A 13,303-nucleotide genomic window follows, 5' to 3' on the forward strand; every position below is an offset into this window, starting at 1 on the left:
TTGGGAGTGGATCCTGAGGGGGCTGGATCAAGAGGGGCAGAACATGAACTTTGGTAGAGTGAGTTTACTGATGTGGAAACCTTTTCCATGATACAGGATTTAATGCCCAGGCAGGCTCTAGGACACACATTACTAACACAGTGCTAGGTTGGCTCTTGGAGGCTTGGAGAAAGTGATGGCACACGCGTGGTGAAGTAGATATGCTGAACTGCCATGGCAGGTGGTGGAAGAAGGGAAAAAAAGACTCAGAGAGTTGGCTTGAGTGGGCAGTGGCAATGGCTTGGGTGGTTGGTCAGGGACCAGAAGGAGAAATATTGGAAGATAGGAGACAGCAAAAACTGGGGAATTGAGGGATGCACTGATGGGAGTGGGCACAAAGTGTGAAGAGCTGTGCATGACATGTTAATTCCATCCAGGAAACGTCTACCACAGAAGATGAATTAAACAACAAAGTAGACAGAGTGACCAGGCTAGCGGACATCAACCGACCACTATCATTACCCACATTAGTGCTGCTGGCACAAGTGGCCCATGACAGAGAAGGCTTGGTTGTAGGGATGAAGCTATGCATGAGCCCAACAGAATGGACGCCCACTCATCAGGGCTGATCTAATTGCTGAATGTACAACTTGCCCCAGATGCACGTTGTCATGGTGAGACCAACCAACCACTTGGTGGTAAGCCAACTACATGGATACTCTTTAGTCAGCAGGTCAGTGATTCATCTTGACTGGAATTGACACATATTCCATGTGTGGGTTTTCCTTTCCTGACTGCAGGGCTTCATTTTCCAAGGACTTCAAGAGGATCTGAGCCAGTAAAATAAGAACTCACATAATATTGCATCAGACCAAAGGACACGCTTTAAAACAAAGGTGGTACAGAGGTAGGCATATGACCATGGATTCCCTGTTCCGATCAGATACTACACCACCCAGAAGCTACTAGCCTTCCTAATAGAATAATGGAATATCTCTTAGAAGGTATTACTGAGGTTCCAGCTTGGAGATTATATCCTGTGAGGATGGGGTACCATCCTCCAGGATGCAGTTCACATCCTGAATCAATAACTGTTATATGGCGCTATGTCCCTAACAGGTAAAATGCAAGGTTATAGGAACCAAAGACTGAAAGTAGAAGTGGCCCCATTTATCATCACGGCCAGTGACCCACTTGGAGAGTTTTGTTTCCTGTACCAGAAATTAACACCCTGAGATCTAGAAGACATGGTTCCTAGAAGGGAAATGCTTCTGCCAGAAACACAGTAAGATCATTTTAAAGCTATATGTGCCCATTCAGTCACTCCTGGCTTTTTGTGTCAAGGAAAGGAGTCCCCCCCACTGGCTGGGTATTTGACCCCAATCACAGGAGGAGGCAGGACTATAGATAGAACATCAGCAGGGCTACAGAGAAAACTTGACCAACATAATTAGCAAGCTCGATCTTAGAATAGCATCCTAGATTCATCAAACAGAGAATACACATTCTTTTCTAGCACACACAGCTGTTTATAAAAACTGATAACATGTGAAATCAAAAGAAGTCTATTACACAAATACAAAAGAGTTGATAGCATATGGATCAATGGTTTCCAAACATCTTTGATCATGTACCTGCAGTGTTGCAGTTTCCCTGGGAAGCCGACTCTGAGATGGAGATGAGTGTGCAGATTGTTTAGGGAGGGCTCTTGGGATTAACACCTGTGAAGGAGAAGGGAGGAAGCAGGAATGAGCAGAGAGAGAAGTTCAGCTGCAATTGGATACCAACGAAGGCCCCAGCCCAATGTCCTTGGGAGCTCTCGAGCTATGTCAGACCTTCAGAATTGGGGCAAGATCAGGTGTTTACACTCCTGCGTTGAGCAATCATTGAATACAAGCTATTTTTAAAAATTAATTTTTATTGGAGTATAGTTGCTTTACAATGTTGTGTGAGTTTCTACTGCACAGCAAAGTGAATCAGCTATATGGATACATATATTCCCCTCTTTTTTGGATTTCCTTCCCACTTAGGTCACCGCAGAGCATTGAGTAAAGTTCCCTGTGCTATACAGTAGGTTCTCATTAATTATCTATTTTATACACAGTATCAATAGTGTATATATGTCAATCCCAGTCTCTCAATTCATCCCCCCCAACAAGCTATTTTTGGAAGAAGTTGTGACCTTGAGCAAGGCAATCCCGAAAGAAGGCCATTTTCTGGTAACACTCCTACCAACTCGGAGAATAAAATTTTCATTCCTAAAAGAGGATCTGGGTAGCACATCACATAAATTTTGAGTATACATCTCTAATACATAATAATAGGATGTTTATAAATTATATACTTTTACTATTATATTGACATATATGTACATTTTAAACACAATAACATAGAATTTTATAAAGAATGAGACAGTGATGAAATAAACAATGTATTAAAACATTTTGCATAGGTGATGGTTTCATACTGCTATTCACTAATATAAGACACAATACACACTTAGGACAAGCGGGCTTCATCATGAATGGTAGGTTGTAAGTCAATATTTCTAATAATCTTCTTGATAATTTCAATTTTTTGGCCAACTTCTTACCTGATCTGACTCTTTTGCTTGCATTATTTGTGTTATCTTCAACTGTTCTTTCTTTCAAAGACTATTTTTAAGGGTGCTTTCTTTGAAGGAATCTTTTGTGAGGGTTAATTTAGTTAAATTAAATAATTTAGTCTAAATATCCATTTAGCCCAGCATACATAATTTGCAATATTTCTCAATATGCTGGAAGCAAATGTAAGAGGGAGGATGCCACTGTCCACCTCTCTACATTTTGGAACTCGCCCTCTTCCCTCACGACGCTCCGTTCCTGACGTGTGGCTGTCTGAGACACAACCTGGTGAGGACAGCAGTGTTCTTATCTACATGAAATATTAATAAAGATTAATCTCTTATTTTTTAGACAAAAATAAGTAACAAGAGTAGTTCTAAATATTTTGTCTGCACCTCTATGGATCATCTTTCACACCATCTTCGGTAGGGGCACCCCATTTTCGAGATCTCTGATCTAGTGAGCAGGTTTGTGCACCCCAGATCCAGCGCCTCCCTCCTTTTGGTCAGTGCTGAGAGATATTGCTTCTTGAATTACTCCTCTTTCCATCTTTCCTTCTGATAGCACGTACTTTGTTAGTGTTTTTATCTCTAATCAGGTAGGAGTCAATTTGAGGTTTAAGTAGGCCTGCGAGACTGTTTCTTACTAAGTTGATGTAATCCTTTCTGCTATCCCTTTGTCCTTGTGGTCTAGTTTTTAAATTATGTTCAGGTTCTTGGTGGTGTCTCCATGAATTGCCTACAACAATTGTATGTGAAATATAACATACAAGTTTATTAGCAATTCAACATCAGGTTGAAAAACACATCACACTGGCAAAAAATTGTTTTTCTTAAAACAAGAAATCCTGTTTAATGAGATTAGATTCTCAAAGCTGCCTGTGTGTCAGAATGACCTATGGTACTGAGAAAAACAAAAACAAAAACAAAACAAAACAAACCCACTCATTCTTGGACCCCACCTGCATTACTTAGGGTCAGCTGTGAGGAATTAAAGAACTACAATAACAGGGTCTTACCCATGAGGGGAGTTGATTTCTCTCTCACACAAATGACTGTTGGAAGGCAGAGTAGCAACTCTGCTCCATGAGGTCTTGGGGGACCAAGCTCTTTGCAGCCTTCCTTTCTGCTATCCCTAGGGAATTTTGTCCTTGTGGTCCAGTATAGTGGGTTGACCTCCAGCCTTCACATCTATGTTCCAGGCAGCAAGATGGAGGAAGGGGAAAAAAAAGAAACAGGAAAAGGATGCATATCATCTGATCCTTAAGGTAGTTTCCCAAAATCTGCCATGTGACACTGCCACTTACATCCTGTTGTCTAGATCTCGGTCACATGTTCACAACTAAATGCAAGAGAAGCTGACAATAATACTGTTTATTCTGAACAACCAAATACTCAGCTAAAAATTGAGAAGTTTATTGCTAGAGAAGAAGAGAAACTTTGGGAGACAGCCAACAGTCTCTGCCAAAACTTACAAATCAGCGACTCTTTAGGCCTTGGCGGTCTTCAGGAATCCAAGTGCACTTATGATTTGGTTGGAGAAGGTTTTGCTGTACCCCATCCTAAGGATCTCATATTATGTCCAGAATTAGCAACTGCTAATTGTGCTCTCTTAGAGAAGGTGGAAAGATGGGCACAAGGTCGATTGTATCAGCTCTGTGCCTGTCATTTTATCAGATGCTTTCAGGCATCACTCAGCTAGGCTATTTTAGGTTTGGTGAAAGAGAACAAATAAATATTACAATTAAAATACCCTGGAATTCTTTTGACAAGAATTAAAAGCCCTGTTCATCTTTCTCACGTTCCTCTTTCTCAGGGTGCTAGAAAAAAAAATACTAAGAAGAACAGACAAAACGTACAGTTGACCCTTGAACAAGGCTGGGGTTAGGGGCATTGACCCTTCTCCCAGTCTAAAAATCCACCTATAATTTATAGTGGGCCCTCCATATACACTGTTCCTCAGTATCTATGGTTCCTCCGTATCAGCAGATTCAATCAACTGTGGATGGTGTAGTACAAAAGTATTTACCATTGAAAAAAATCCATGTGTAACTGGACCTGCACAATTCAAACCCGAGGTGTTCGAGGGTCAAATGTAATCTTTTCTAAAAATTTGGTCCACTGGAGACACCAATCTAAATGGAGACTTTCCCTCTACTTTTGTCAACTTTGTTTAGAGAGATACAGCAATAAAGAGAAGAAACTGTTTTGGGGCTTGAAACCTCTACACGGTGTGCCCTGGAAAAAATACTTGGTGTTGTTTACAACAACAACAATAACCAACAACAATAGTTGGTGTTGAAACAACTTGTGGTGTTGCACAACTCCACAGGGTACTGTTCACATTATTTCTATGTGAATGGCAGCCCCTTGGAGCATGGTATAAATGGTGTCCTTCAGAGTTGTGTAATGTTGCTGTCCTGCAGGGAAGCAGTGTAACTTGTCTGTTAATCTCGAAATACATGTAAACTGGCAAAATAACCATGTGGCATTGACAGTCCCAAGAAGAGTCAAATACTATTCTGTTCTTGAAGAAAGCTGTTTTTAAACATAGTCCAGAGAACTTGATTTATATTAATTTCATCAATGGCTACCAAGAGGGTTCAGCTAATCTAGTGAATCTGCAATATTTCTGAATTTCTAGGTGTCTATTTTAAAGACAAGTGTAAGACCCTAGAAATTCCAGGTTTCTACAGTGCTGTGGAATATGATTTGCATGCACATTTCTGTCACATCGTTAATCAGGGGAGATTAGGATCCCTCACTTTCTTTCTTGCGAGCACACCTGTTCCTGCTGGAAATGAATAAGTAGATAGCAACCTCAGCTGCACGGTGGCTTTCCTGATTTAAGGAACATCATTAGTCTCGTCTTTAAAGCTGGAGTATTATAGCAAAGCTTCAAGGGTGCCTCTAATATGTAGCTCTTGTCAGAGTCAATTACCATTAGAACACATTTTTAACATGTCATTTAGAAGGTGTTTTTTTAAAAAAAGATAGTTTTAAAATTATTAACAACAACAACAACAAAATAAGTCTTTAAGCAAGTGCAGTTTCAATAATGGGATAGGATATCCTGGAAAGGTTTCTTCGTATTAGCCACTGTTGTTTGTGGGACCCAACAGTTTGAATCAGTTTTGCCTCCTTTGACACAAAATAAGGATAATTGAACTCATGCTTCTTCTTCCCATTTTATATCAATATATAACGTATTGGTCCTTAACATTTACTGGGTCATAGACATGTCAGAGAATACAATGTAAGATATGGCACCTTTTCTAAGCAATGCACTCAGATACATAGACACAAATGTTAGCATAAAGTTTCAGGGATTATTGACTCAAAATCTATTCGTAGACACTCTAGTTTCAAAACCCCAATCTAAAGGAGAATGTAGGATGAAAATAAGTTTTAAGAACTAAAAAAAAAAAAAAGAACTCAAAATTGAAATCTACTCAAGGTCTAAAGAAGAAAAAGTTGATGTGTGTATTAATTTGAAATAAGTTTACATTAATTTGAAACTAAGACACTTTGGAGACAGAGTTACTATTTTCAGGAATTTTTTTCTACTGATGTCTTTCATTTCAAGGACCAATTTATATAAAAATCCAGCAATACGCATCTCAAAAATTATGCTAAATTGAACTACAACTCAGAGCACACTCTAGAAGTTTTTTTGGTTTGTTTTTTACAATGGAAAACTTGTGCTATGTTCTTTCAAGATTTCTCTATCAGAACTTTTGGTAATTTTGTTTGGGTTCACTGGTGAAAATATTGTAAAAAACAGTTCATTTACATCATCCTGAAGGACAATAACCTAAGCCCATTTGTTTGTTTGTTTACTTATTTATTAACTGTATTAAGATATAATTCACATACCATACAGTTCACACATTTAAGGTATACAAGTCAATGGTTTTTAGCAGATTTACAGAGTTATGCAACCATCACCACAATAATTTCAGAACATTTTCATCAACCCAGAAAGAAACCCTGTACCCATTAGCAACCACTCCTTATTCCCCACCCCCAATCATTCCAGCCTTAGGCAAGCTGTAATCTGCTTTCTATCTCAATAGATTTGCCTATTTTTTCACTTAGAATAATATTTTCAAGGTTCATCATGTTGTAGCATGTATTAGCACTTCATTTCTTTTTATGACTAAATAATATCCTGTTGTATCCTGTTGTATCCTGTTGTATCCTGTTGTATGGCTATTCTACATTTTATTTATCCATTCATCAGTTGATGGACATTTGGGTTGTTTCCAACGTGGGGCTATTATGAATAATTCTGCTATAAACATTTGTGTACAAGTTTTTGTGTTGACTAGCCCCTCAACATTTAACCATACAAGGCAAAAAGTAAAAAGAATTCTTATAACAAAATTATACAAAATTTGTTTTACAATAATTTTAGACTTGCTAAGATTTCATACCCAACATCACAAAGGCATATCATGACCGGGAAATGCATCATGACTTTATCACAGAATTAGAGGAGGTTAGATCCCTGAGATCTCTTCTTACACTAAGTCAACAACTTTAACTACTTTCCATTACTTCTGTTTGACTAGAAGAGTAAATAAAGACCAGGTTGTGGACATCCGGTGGTCTTGAGGAAATTATCATAAAATGTTACTGAGCCCCTTGCAAGCAGCAAACTGTGCACATGGGCCTTGGACAGAAGTGTTATATTGAGCATGACTTGCCAAGCTACCCTGACCTCCCCATTCTGGTCTTAAGTATGTGGGTTCCTCACCAACTCCCAACTGTGTTTTGCCTAAACTTCAACCCTGTTCTGCCATTGATACTCTACCTCTGGCTACTGTCTCTGCCTCTCCCTGGGCAGCTTTCCAAGCTCACTCATAGAGACCCTCACTGCTGACTCTACCCTGCCAACCATCTTCACTCCACCTCTGAGACTCTGAAGTGAAATTTATCATAGGCTTCCTTGCTGGATTAATGCCCCTCTGGACTCTAGGTCTGTCAAGTGCTGTGCAAGATGCTCAGGGGTGCATGATGAGTGTCCGTTGAATGAAGGGTCCATAAGATTTCCTATCAGTGCTACGTGTGTGAGGTTGAAAGGGCTCAAAATGAATTTATACATTTATTAGTGAATAATTAATGACATATTTCTCCAATGATCAAAGAACTTGGGAACCTCAACTTATTCTTGAGGCTCTTTCCTTAGTTACTTTGGTGTTAACACAAGTTTATTCACTGAGATTGAAATAATTTATCTGATAGGGACAGATTCCCAGGCATAGGAAGCACATTCCTAAAGATCTGACCCATTAGAATCTTCATCAGACAGAAGACCCAAAGAAGAGCTTTAGCTGGCCAATTACTTCTTTTGCTTTGCATTTCAGAGCAATCTTACTTTGGATCTTTGGATTTAGTTTCACTGAAATTCAGTGAGCATTACCTGATGCCAGTGTGTGAGGCAAAACCTGAAAGGCTGAATCACAATTTACTGCTGGGGGGTCCTGCCAAGCTTTGCCACTCTTTCAGAGGAGGGTTTCCCTGGGAAGCCAGTTTTTTCAGATAGTCACAAGGCTCCAGTTGGGGAATATCAGGATTCTGCCTGTGATATTTCTGCAACTTCTCTACCACTGTGGGCAACCCAACTGTGGAAGCATAGAACATGGGCCCACCCCTGTGCCTTGGCCATCCATACCCGTTTAAATAGACAACATCAATGTGCTCTGGGGTAGCCGCTATCCCTTCTCCCAAGATGCGGAATGCTTCATTGATGAGTGAATATAAGCAGCGCTCGAGGATCTCATCCCGGCTAATGACACGTGGTTCAATGTGATAGGTTTCTCTGTACTGAGTCAGAAATTTGGAAAGCCAGGGATTAGGTTTGTGAATCCTACCCAACGGCTTATCATAAAGGTACCAACCCTCACCTGTCTTCTGGCCAAATCGTCCTGATTCACAGAGCATATCAGGAATTGGGCAATATCTCCAGCTGCCTCGCTTTCGGGAAGGAGTTCCTGGAGGCAATGTAGGTCCAGTAAGACCTTGCCCTTTTCGGGATTTCCAACCTACATCCAACCCAGCAAGATCAGACACTCTAAAAGGTCCCATTTTGAAACCAAACTCTTCCAGCACCTGATCTATCTCCTCTGGTTTACTGCCTTCTTCCAATAAGAAGTATGTCTGATTATAATAAGGCTTCAACATTCGATTCCCAACAAATCCAAAACAATTGCCTACAACTACTCCAATTTTTTTAATCTTTTTTGATAAATTCATAATAGTGGCAATGGTAGTGGGGGAAGAGTATCGGCTGGGAATAACCTCTAACAACTTCATGACGTGAGCTGGTGAGAAGAAGTGGGTGCCAATGACCAAGTGAGGACGATCACTGGAAGAAGCAATCTCATCAATGTCCAGGGCTGAAGTATTGGTGCACAAAAATGCTTCTGGCTTGCACACGGCTGACAGTTCAGCAAAGACCTGTTTCTTCAGGTTCCTTTCCTCAAATACTGCTTCAATGACTAAATCTACACCACTAAGCTCTTTCATAGATGTAGTTAACCTGGGTTTTGGTCCTGACCAAGGGTGGCCACTCTGCTGCATTTTGGACACTTCCTTTTGTAAGATGGAGGTTATTATCTTGTTTGCAGTCTCTAGCTGCTTCTTGTCTGATTCTACGGCAATCACAGGGATTTTGGCCATTGCAAAAGATATGGCAATGCCTCGGCCCATTGTTCCCAAGCCTGCAGATAAGAGTGAAAGAGAAAAAGAATGATTCAATGGTATTGGGAACTGAGAAATTACTCAGTGAATGGAAGTCTTCTGTGGAAACATGGCATTCAAAGATACAAATTCAAGGACTACAAATGGATTGAATACTAGTTAAGGCTAGGCACTGTATTAAGTGCTCCAGAAGGTATAACAGTAAGTAGGATTCACACACAAACACACACACACACACACACTATTAGAAATAATAAACAAGTTCAGCAAGGTTGCAGGATACAAGATCAATATACAAAAATCAATTTTATTTATATATACTAGCAATGAATAATCTGAATATGAAATTAAGAAAACAGTTCCACTTATAATAGCATTAAAAAGAATAAAATACTTCAGAATAAATTTAAGGAAGAATTGTAAGACTCGTACACTAATAACCAAAGAACATTGTTGAAAGAAATTAAATAAAACCTAAATAAATGGAAAGACATCCCATGTTCGTGGATCAGAAGACTTAGTATTGTTAAGATGGCAATATTACCCAAATCAATCTGCAGATCCAGTGCAATCACTATGAAAAATCCAACTGGTTTTTTTTGCAAAAATTAACAAGCTGATCCTACAAGTCGTATAGAAATACAAGAAATCCAGAATAACCAAAACAATATAGAAAAAAAAAAAGAACAAACTCTTTCCAATTTCAAAACTTTTGACAAATCTACAGTATTCAAGACAGTGTGATACTGGAATAAGGATAGACACATAGATCAATGAGATAGAATTGAGAGTCCTGAAATAAACTCATACATTTATGGAAAATCAATTTTTGACAAGGGTGCCAATATAATCCAATGGGGAAAGAATAGTCTTTTTCAACAAAGGTGCTGGGACAACTGATATCCACATGCAAAAGAATTTCGTTGAACTTCTACCTCACACCATATACAAAAGTAGATCAAAGTGGATCACTCAAAGTGGATCAAAGACCGAGGTAAGAGCTAAAACTGTAAAACTCTTATGAGTAAATCTTCATGACCTTGGATTAGGCAATGGTTTCTTAGAAATGACACCAAGAGCATAAGCAATAAAAGAAAAAAAATAGATAAATTGGACATTATCAAAATTAAAAACTTTTGTGCTTTGAAGGACACAATAAAGAAAGTGAAAAAAACCCCATAGAATAGGAGAAAATATATGCAAATCATATATCTGATAAGGTACATGTATCAGAATATATAAAGAACTCTTAAACTCAACAATAAAAAGACAGCTCAATTTAAAATTAGGCAAAGCAGCAACATGAATGGACCTAGAAATTCTCATACTGAGTGAAGTAAGTCAGACAAAGACAAATATCATATGATATCGCTTACATGTGGAATCTAAAAAAAGGGTAAAAATGAACTTATCTACAAAACAGAAATAGAGTTACAGATGTAGAATACAAACTTATGGTTACCAGGGGGGTAAGTGGGGGGAGGAATAAATTGGAAGATTAGGATTGATATAAACACACTACTATATATAAAATAGATAACTAATAAGGACCTACTGTATAGCACAGGGAACTCTACTCAGTACTCTATAATGGCCTATATGGGAAAAGAATCTAAAAAAGAGTGGATATATGTATATGTATAAGACTCACTTTGCTGTACACCTGAAACTAACACAACATTGTAAATCAACTATACTCCAATAAAAATTTTTTTAAAATAAAATAAAATTAGGCAAAGGATCTAATAAACATTTCTCCAAAGAAGATATACAAATGGCCAATAAGCATATGAAAAGATGCCTAACATCATTAGTCACTATGGAAATACAGATCAAAACCACAATGAGGGGATGATAGAGAAGATGGCGGAAGAGTAAGACGCGGAGATCACATTCCTTCCCACAGATACAGTAGAAATACACCTACACGTGGAACTGCTCCTACAGAACACCCACTGAACGCTGGCAGAAAACGTCCGACCTCCAAAAAGGCAAGAAACTCCCCCCGTACTTGGGTAGAGCAAAAGAAAAAAGAAATAACAGAGACAAAAGAATAGGGACGGCACCTGCACCAGTGGGAGGGAGCCGTGAAGGAGGAAAGGTTTCCACGCACTAGGAGCCCCTTCGCGGGCGGAGACTGCGGGGGGCGGAGGGGGGAAGCTTCAGAGCCACGGAGGAGAGCGCAGCCACAGAGGTGCGGAGGGCAAAGCGGAGAGGTTCCCGCACAGAGGCTCGGCGCCGAGCAGCACTCACCAGCCCGAGAGGCTTGTCTGCTCCCCCGCCGGGGCGGGCAGGGCTGGGAGCTGAGGCTCGGGCTGCGGTCGGATCGCAGGGAGAGGACTGGGGCTGGCAGCGTGAACACAGCCTGAAGGGGTTAGCGCACCACAGCTAGCCGGGAGGGAGTCCGGGGAAAAAGTCTGCAGCTGCCGAAGAGGCAAGAGACTTTTTCTTGCCTCTTTGTTTCGCGGCGGGCAAGGAGAGGGGATTCAGAGCGCCGCCTAAACGAACTCCAGAGAAGGGCGCGAGCCGCGGCTATCAGCGCGGATCCCACAGCAACAGGGGCGCAGAGGGAAAATCGGAGAGACTCCTGCACAGAGGCTCGGCGCCGAGCGGCGCTCACCAGCCCGAGAGGCTTGTCTGCTCCCCCGCCGGGGCGGGCGGGGCTGGGAGCTGAGGCTCGGGCTGCGGTCGGATCGCAGGGAGAGGACTGGGGCTGGCGGCGTGAACACAGCCTGAAGGGGTTGGCGCACCACAGCTAGCCGGGAGGGAGACCGGGAAAAGGTCTGCAGCTGCCGAAGAGGCAAGAGACTTTTTCTTGCCTCTTTGTTTCGCTGCGCGCAAGGAGAGGGGATTCAGAGCGCCGCCTAAACGAACTCCAGAGACAGGCGCGAGCCGCCGTTATCAGCGCGGACCCCAGAGACGGGCGTGAGACGCTGGGGCTGCTGCTGCCGCCTCCAAAAAGCCTGTGTGTGAGCACAGGTCACTCTCCACACCTCCCCTCCCGGGAGCCTGTGCAGCCCGCCACTGCCAGGGTCCCGGGATCCGGGGACAACATCCCCGGGAGAACGCACTGCGCGCCTCGAGCTGGTGCAACGTCACGCCGGCCTCGGCCGCCGCAGGCTCGCCCCGCCTCCTCTGTACCCCTCCCTCCCCGCGGCCTGGGTGAGCCAGAGCCCCCGAAGCAGCTGCTCCTTTAACCCCGTCCTGTCTGGGCGGGGAACAGACGCCCTCAGGCGACCTACACGCAGAGGCGGGTCCAAATCCAAAGCTGAACCCCAGGAGCTGTGCGAACAGGGAAGAGAAGGGGAAATCTCTCCCAGCAGCCTCGGGAGCAGCGGATTAAAGCTCCACAAACAACTTGATGTGCCTGCATCTGCTGAATACCTGAATAGACAACGAATCAGCCCAAATTCAGGAGGGGGACTCTGGGAGCAGGAGATATTAATTTTTCCCCTTTTCCTTTTTTTTGTGAGTGTATATGTATATGCTTCTGGGTGAGATTTTGTCTGTATAGCTTTGCTTTACAATAGCTTTATTTTACTTCACTATATTATAGCCTCTTTCTTTCTTTCTTTCTATTTTTTCTCCCTTTTACTCTGAGCTGTGTGGACGAAAGGCTCTTGGTGCTCCAGCCAGGCATCAGGGCCGTGCCTCTGAGGTGGGAGAGCCAACTTCAGAACACTGGTCCACAAGAGACCTCCCAGCTCCACGTAATACCAAACGGCAAAAATCTCCCAGAGATCTCCATCTCAACATCAAGACCCAGCTTCACCCAACGACCAGCAAGCTACAGTGCTGGACACCCTATGCCAAACAACTAGCTAGACAGGAACACAACCCCATCCATTGGCAGAGAGGCTGCCTAAAATCATAATAAGGCCACAGACACCACAAAATACACCACCAGACGTGGACGTGCCCACCAGAAAGACAAGATCTAGCCTCATCCACCAGAACTCAGGCACTAGTTCCCTCCACCAGGAAGCCTACACAACCCACTGAACCAACCTTAGCCGC

The 13,303-nt window shown here is 42.0% G+C and overlaps 1 protein-coding gene across 2 annotated transcripts in view; it reads right to left on the reverse strand.

Moving 5' to 3' along the window:
- Positions 1 to 6,377: 6,377 nt before the first annotated feature.
- EHHADH (enoyl-CoA hydratase and 3-hydroxyacyl CoA dehydrogenase) overlaps positions 6,378 to 13,303 on the reverse strand; it is a 57,619-nt gene continuing 50,693 nt past the window's right edge. For both annotated transcript variants that reach the window (XM_007195274.3, XM_007195275.3), the window contains exon 7: positions 6,378 to 9,306. In XM_007195274.3, coding sequence (XP_007195336.1) covers positions 8,045 to 9,306 — 1,262 coding nt within the window. In that variant the 3' untranslated portion in view covers positions 6,378 to 8,044. The remainder of the gene's footprint in view (positions 9,307 to 13,303) is intronic.

This window comes from Balaenoptera acutorostrata, chromosome 4 (genome assembly GCF_949987535.1).
Source record: "Balaenoptera acutorostrata chromosome 4, mBalAcu1.1, whole genome shotgun sequence".
In the NCBI taxonomy this organism is placed as follows: Eukaryota; Metazoa; Chordata; class Mammalia; order Artiodactyla; family Balaenopteridae; genus Balaenoptera; species Balaenoptera acutorostrata.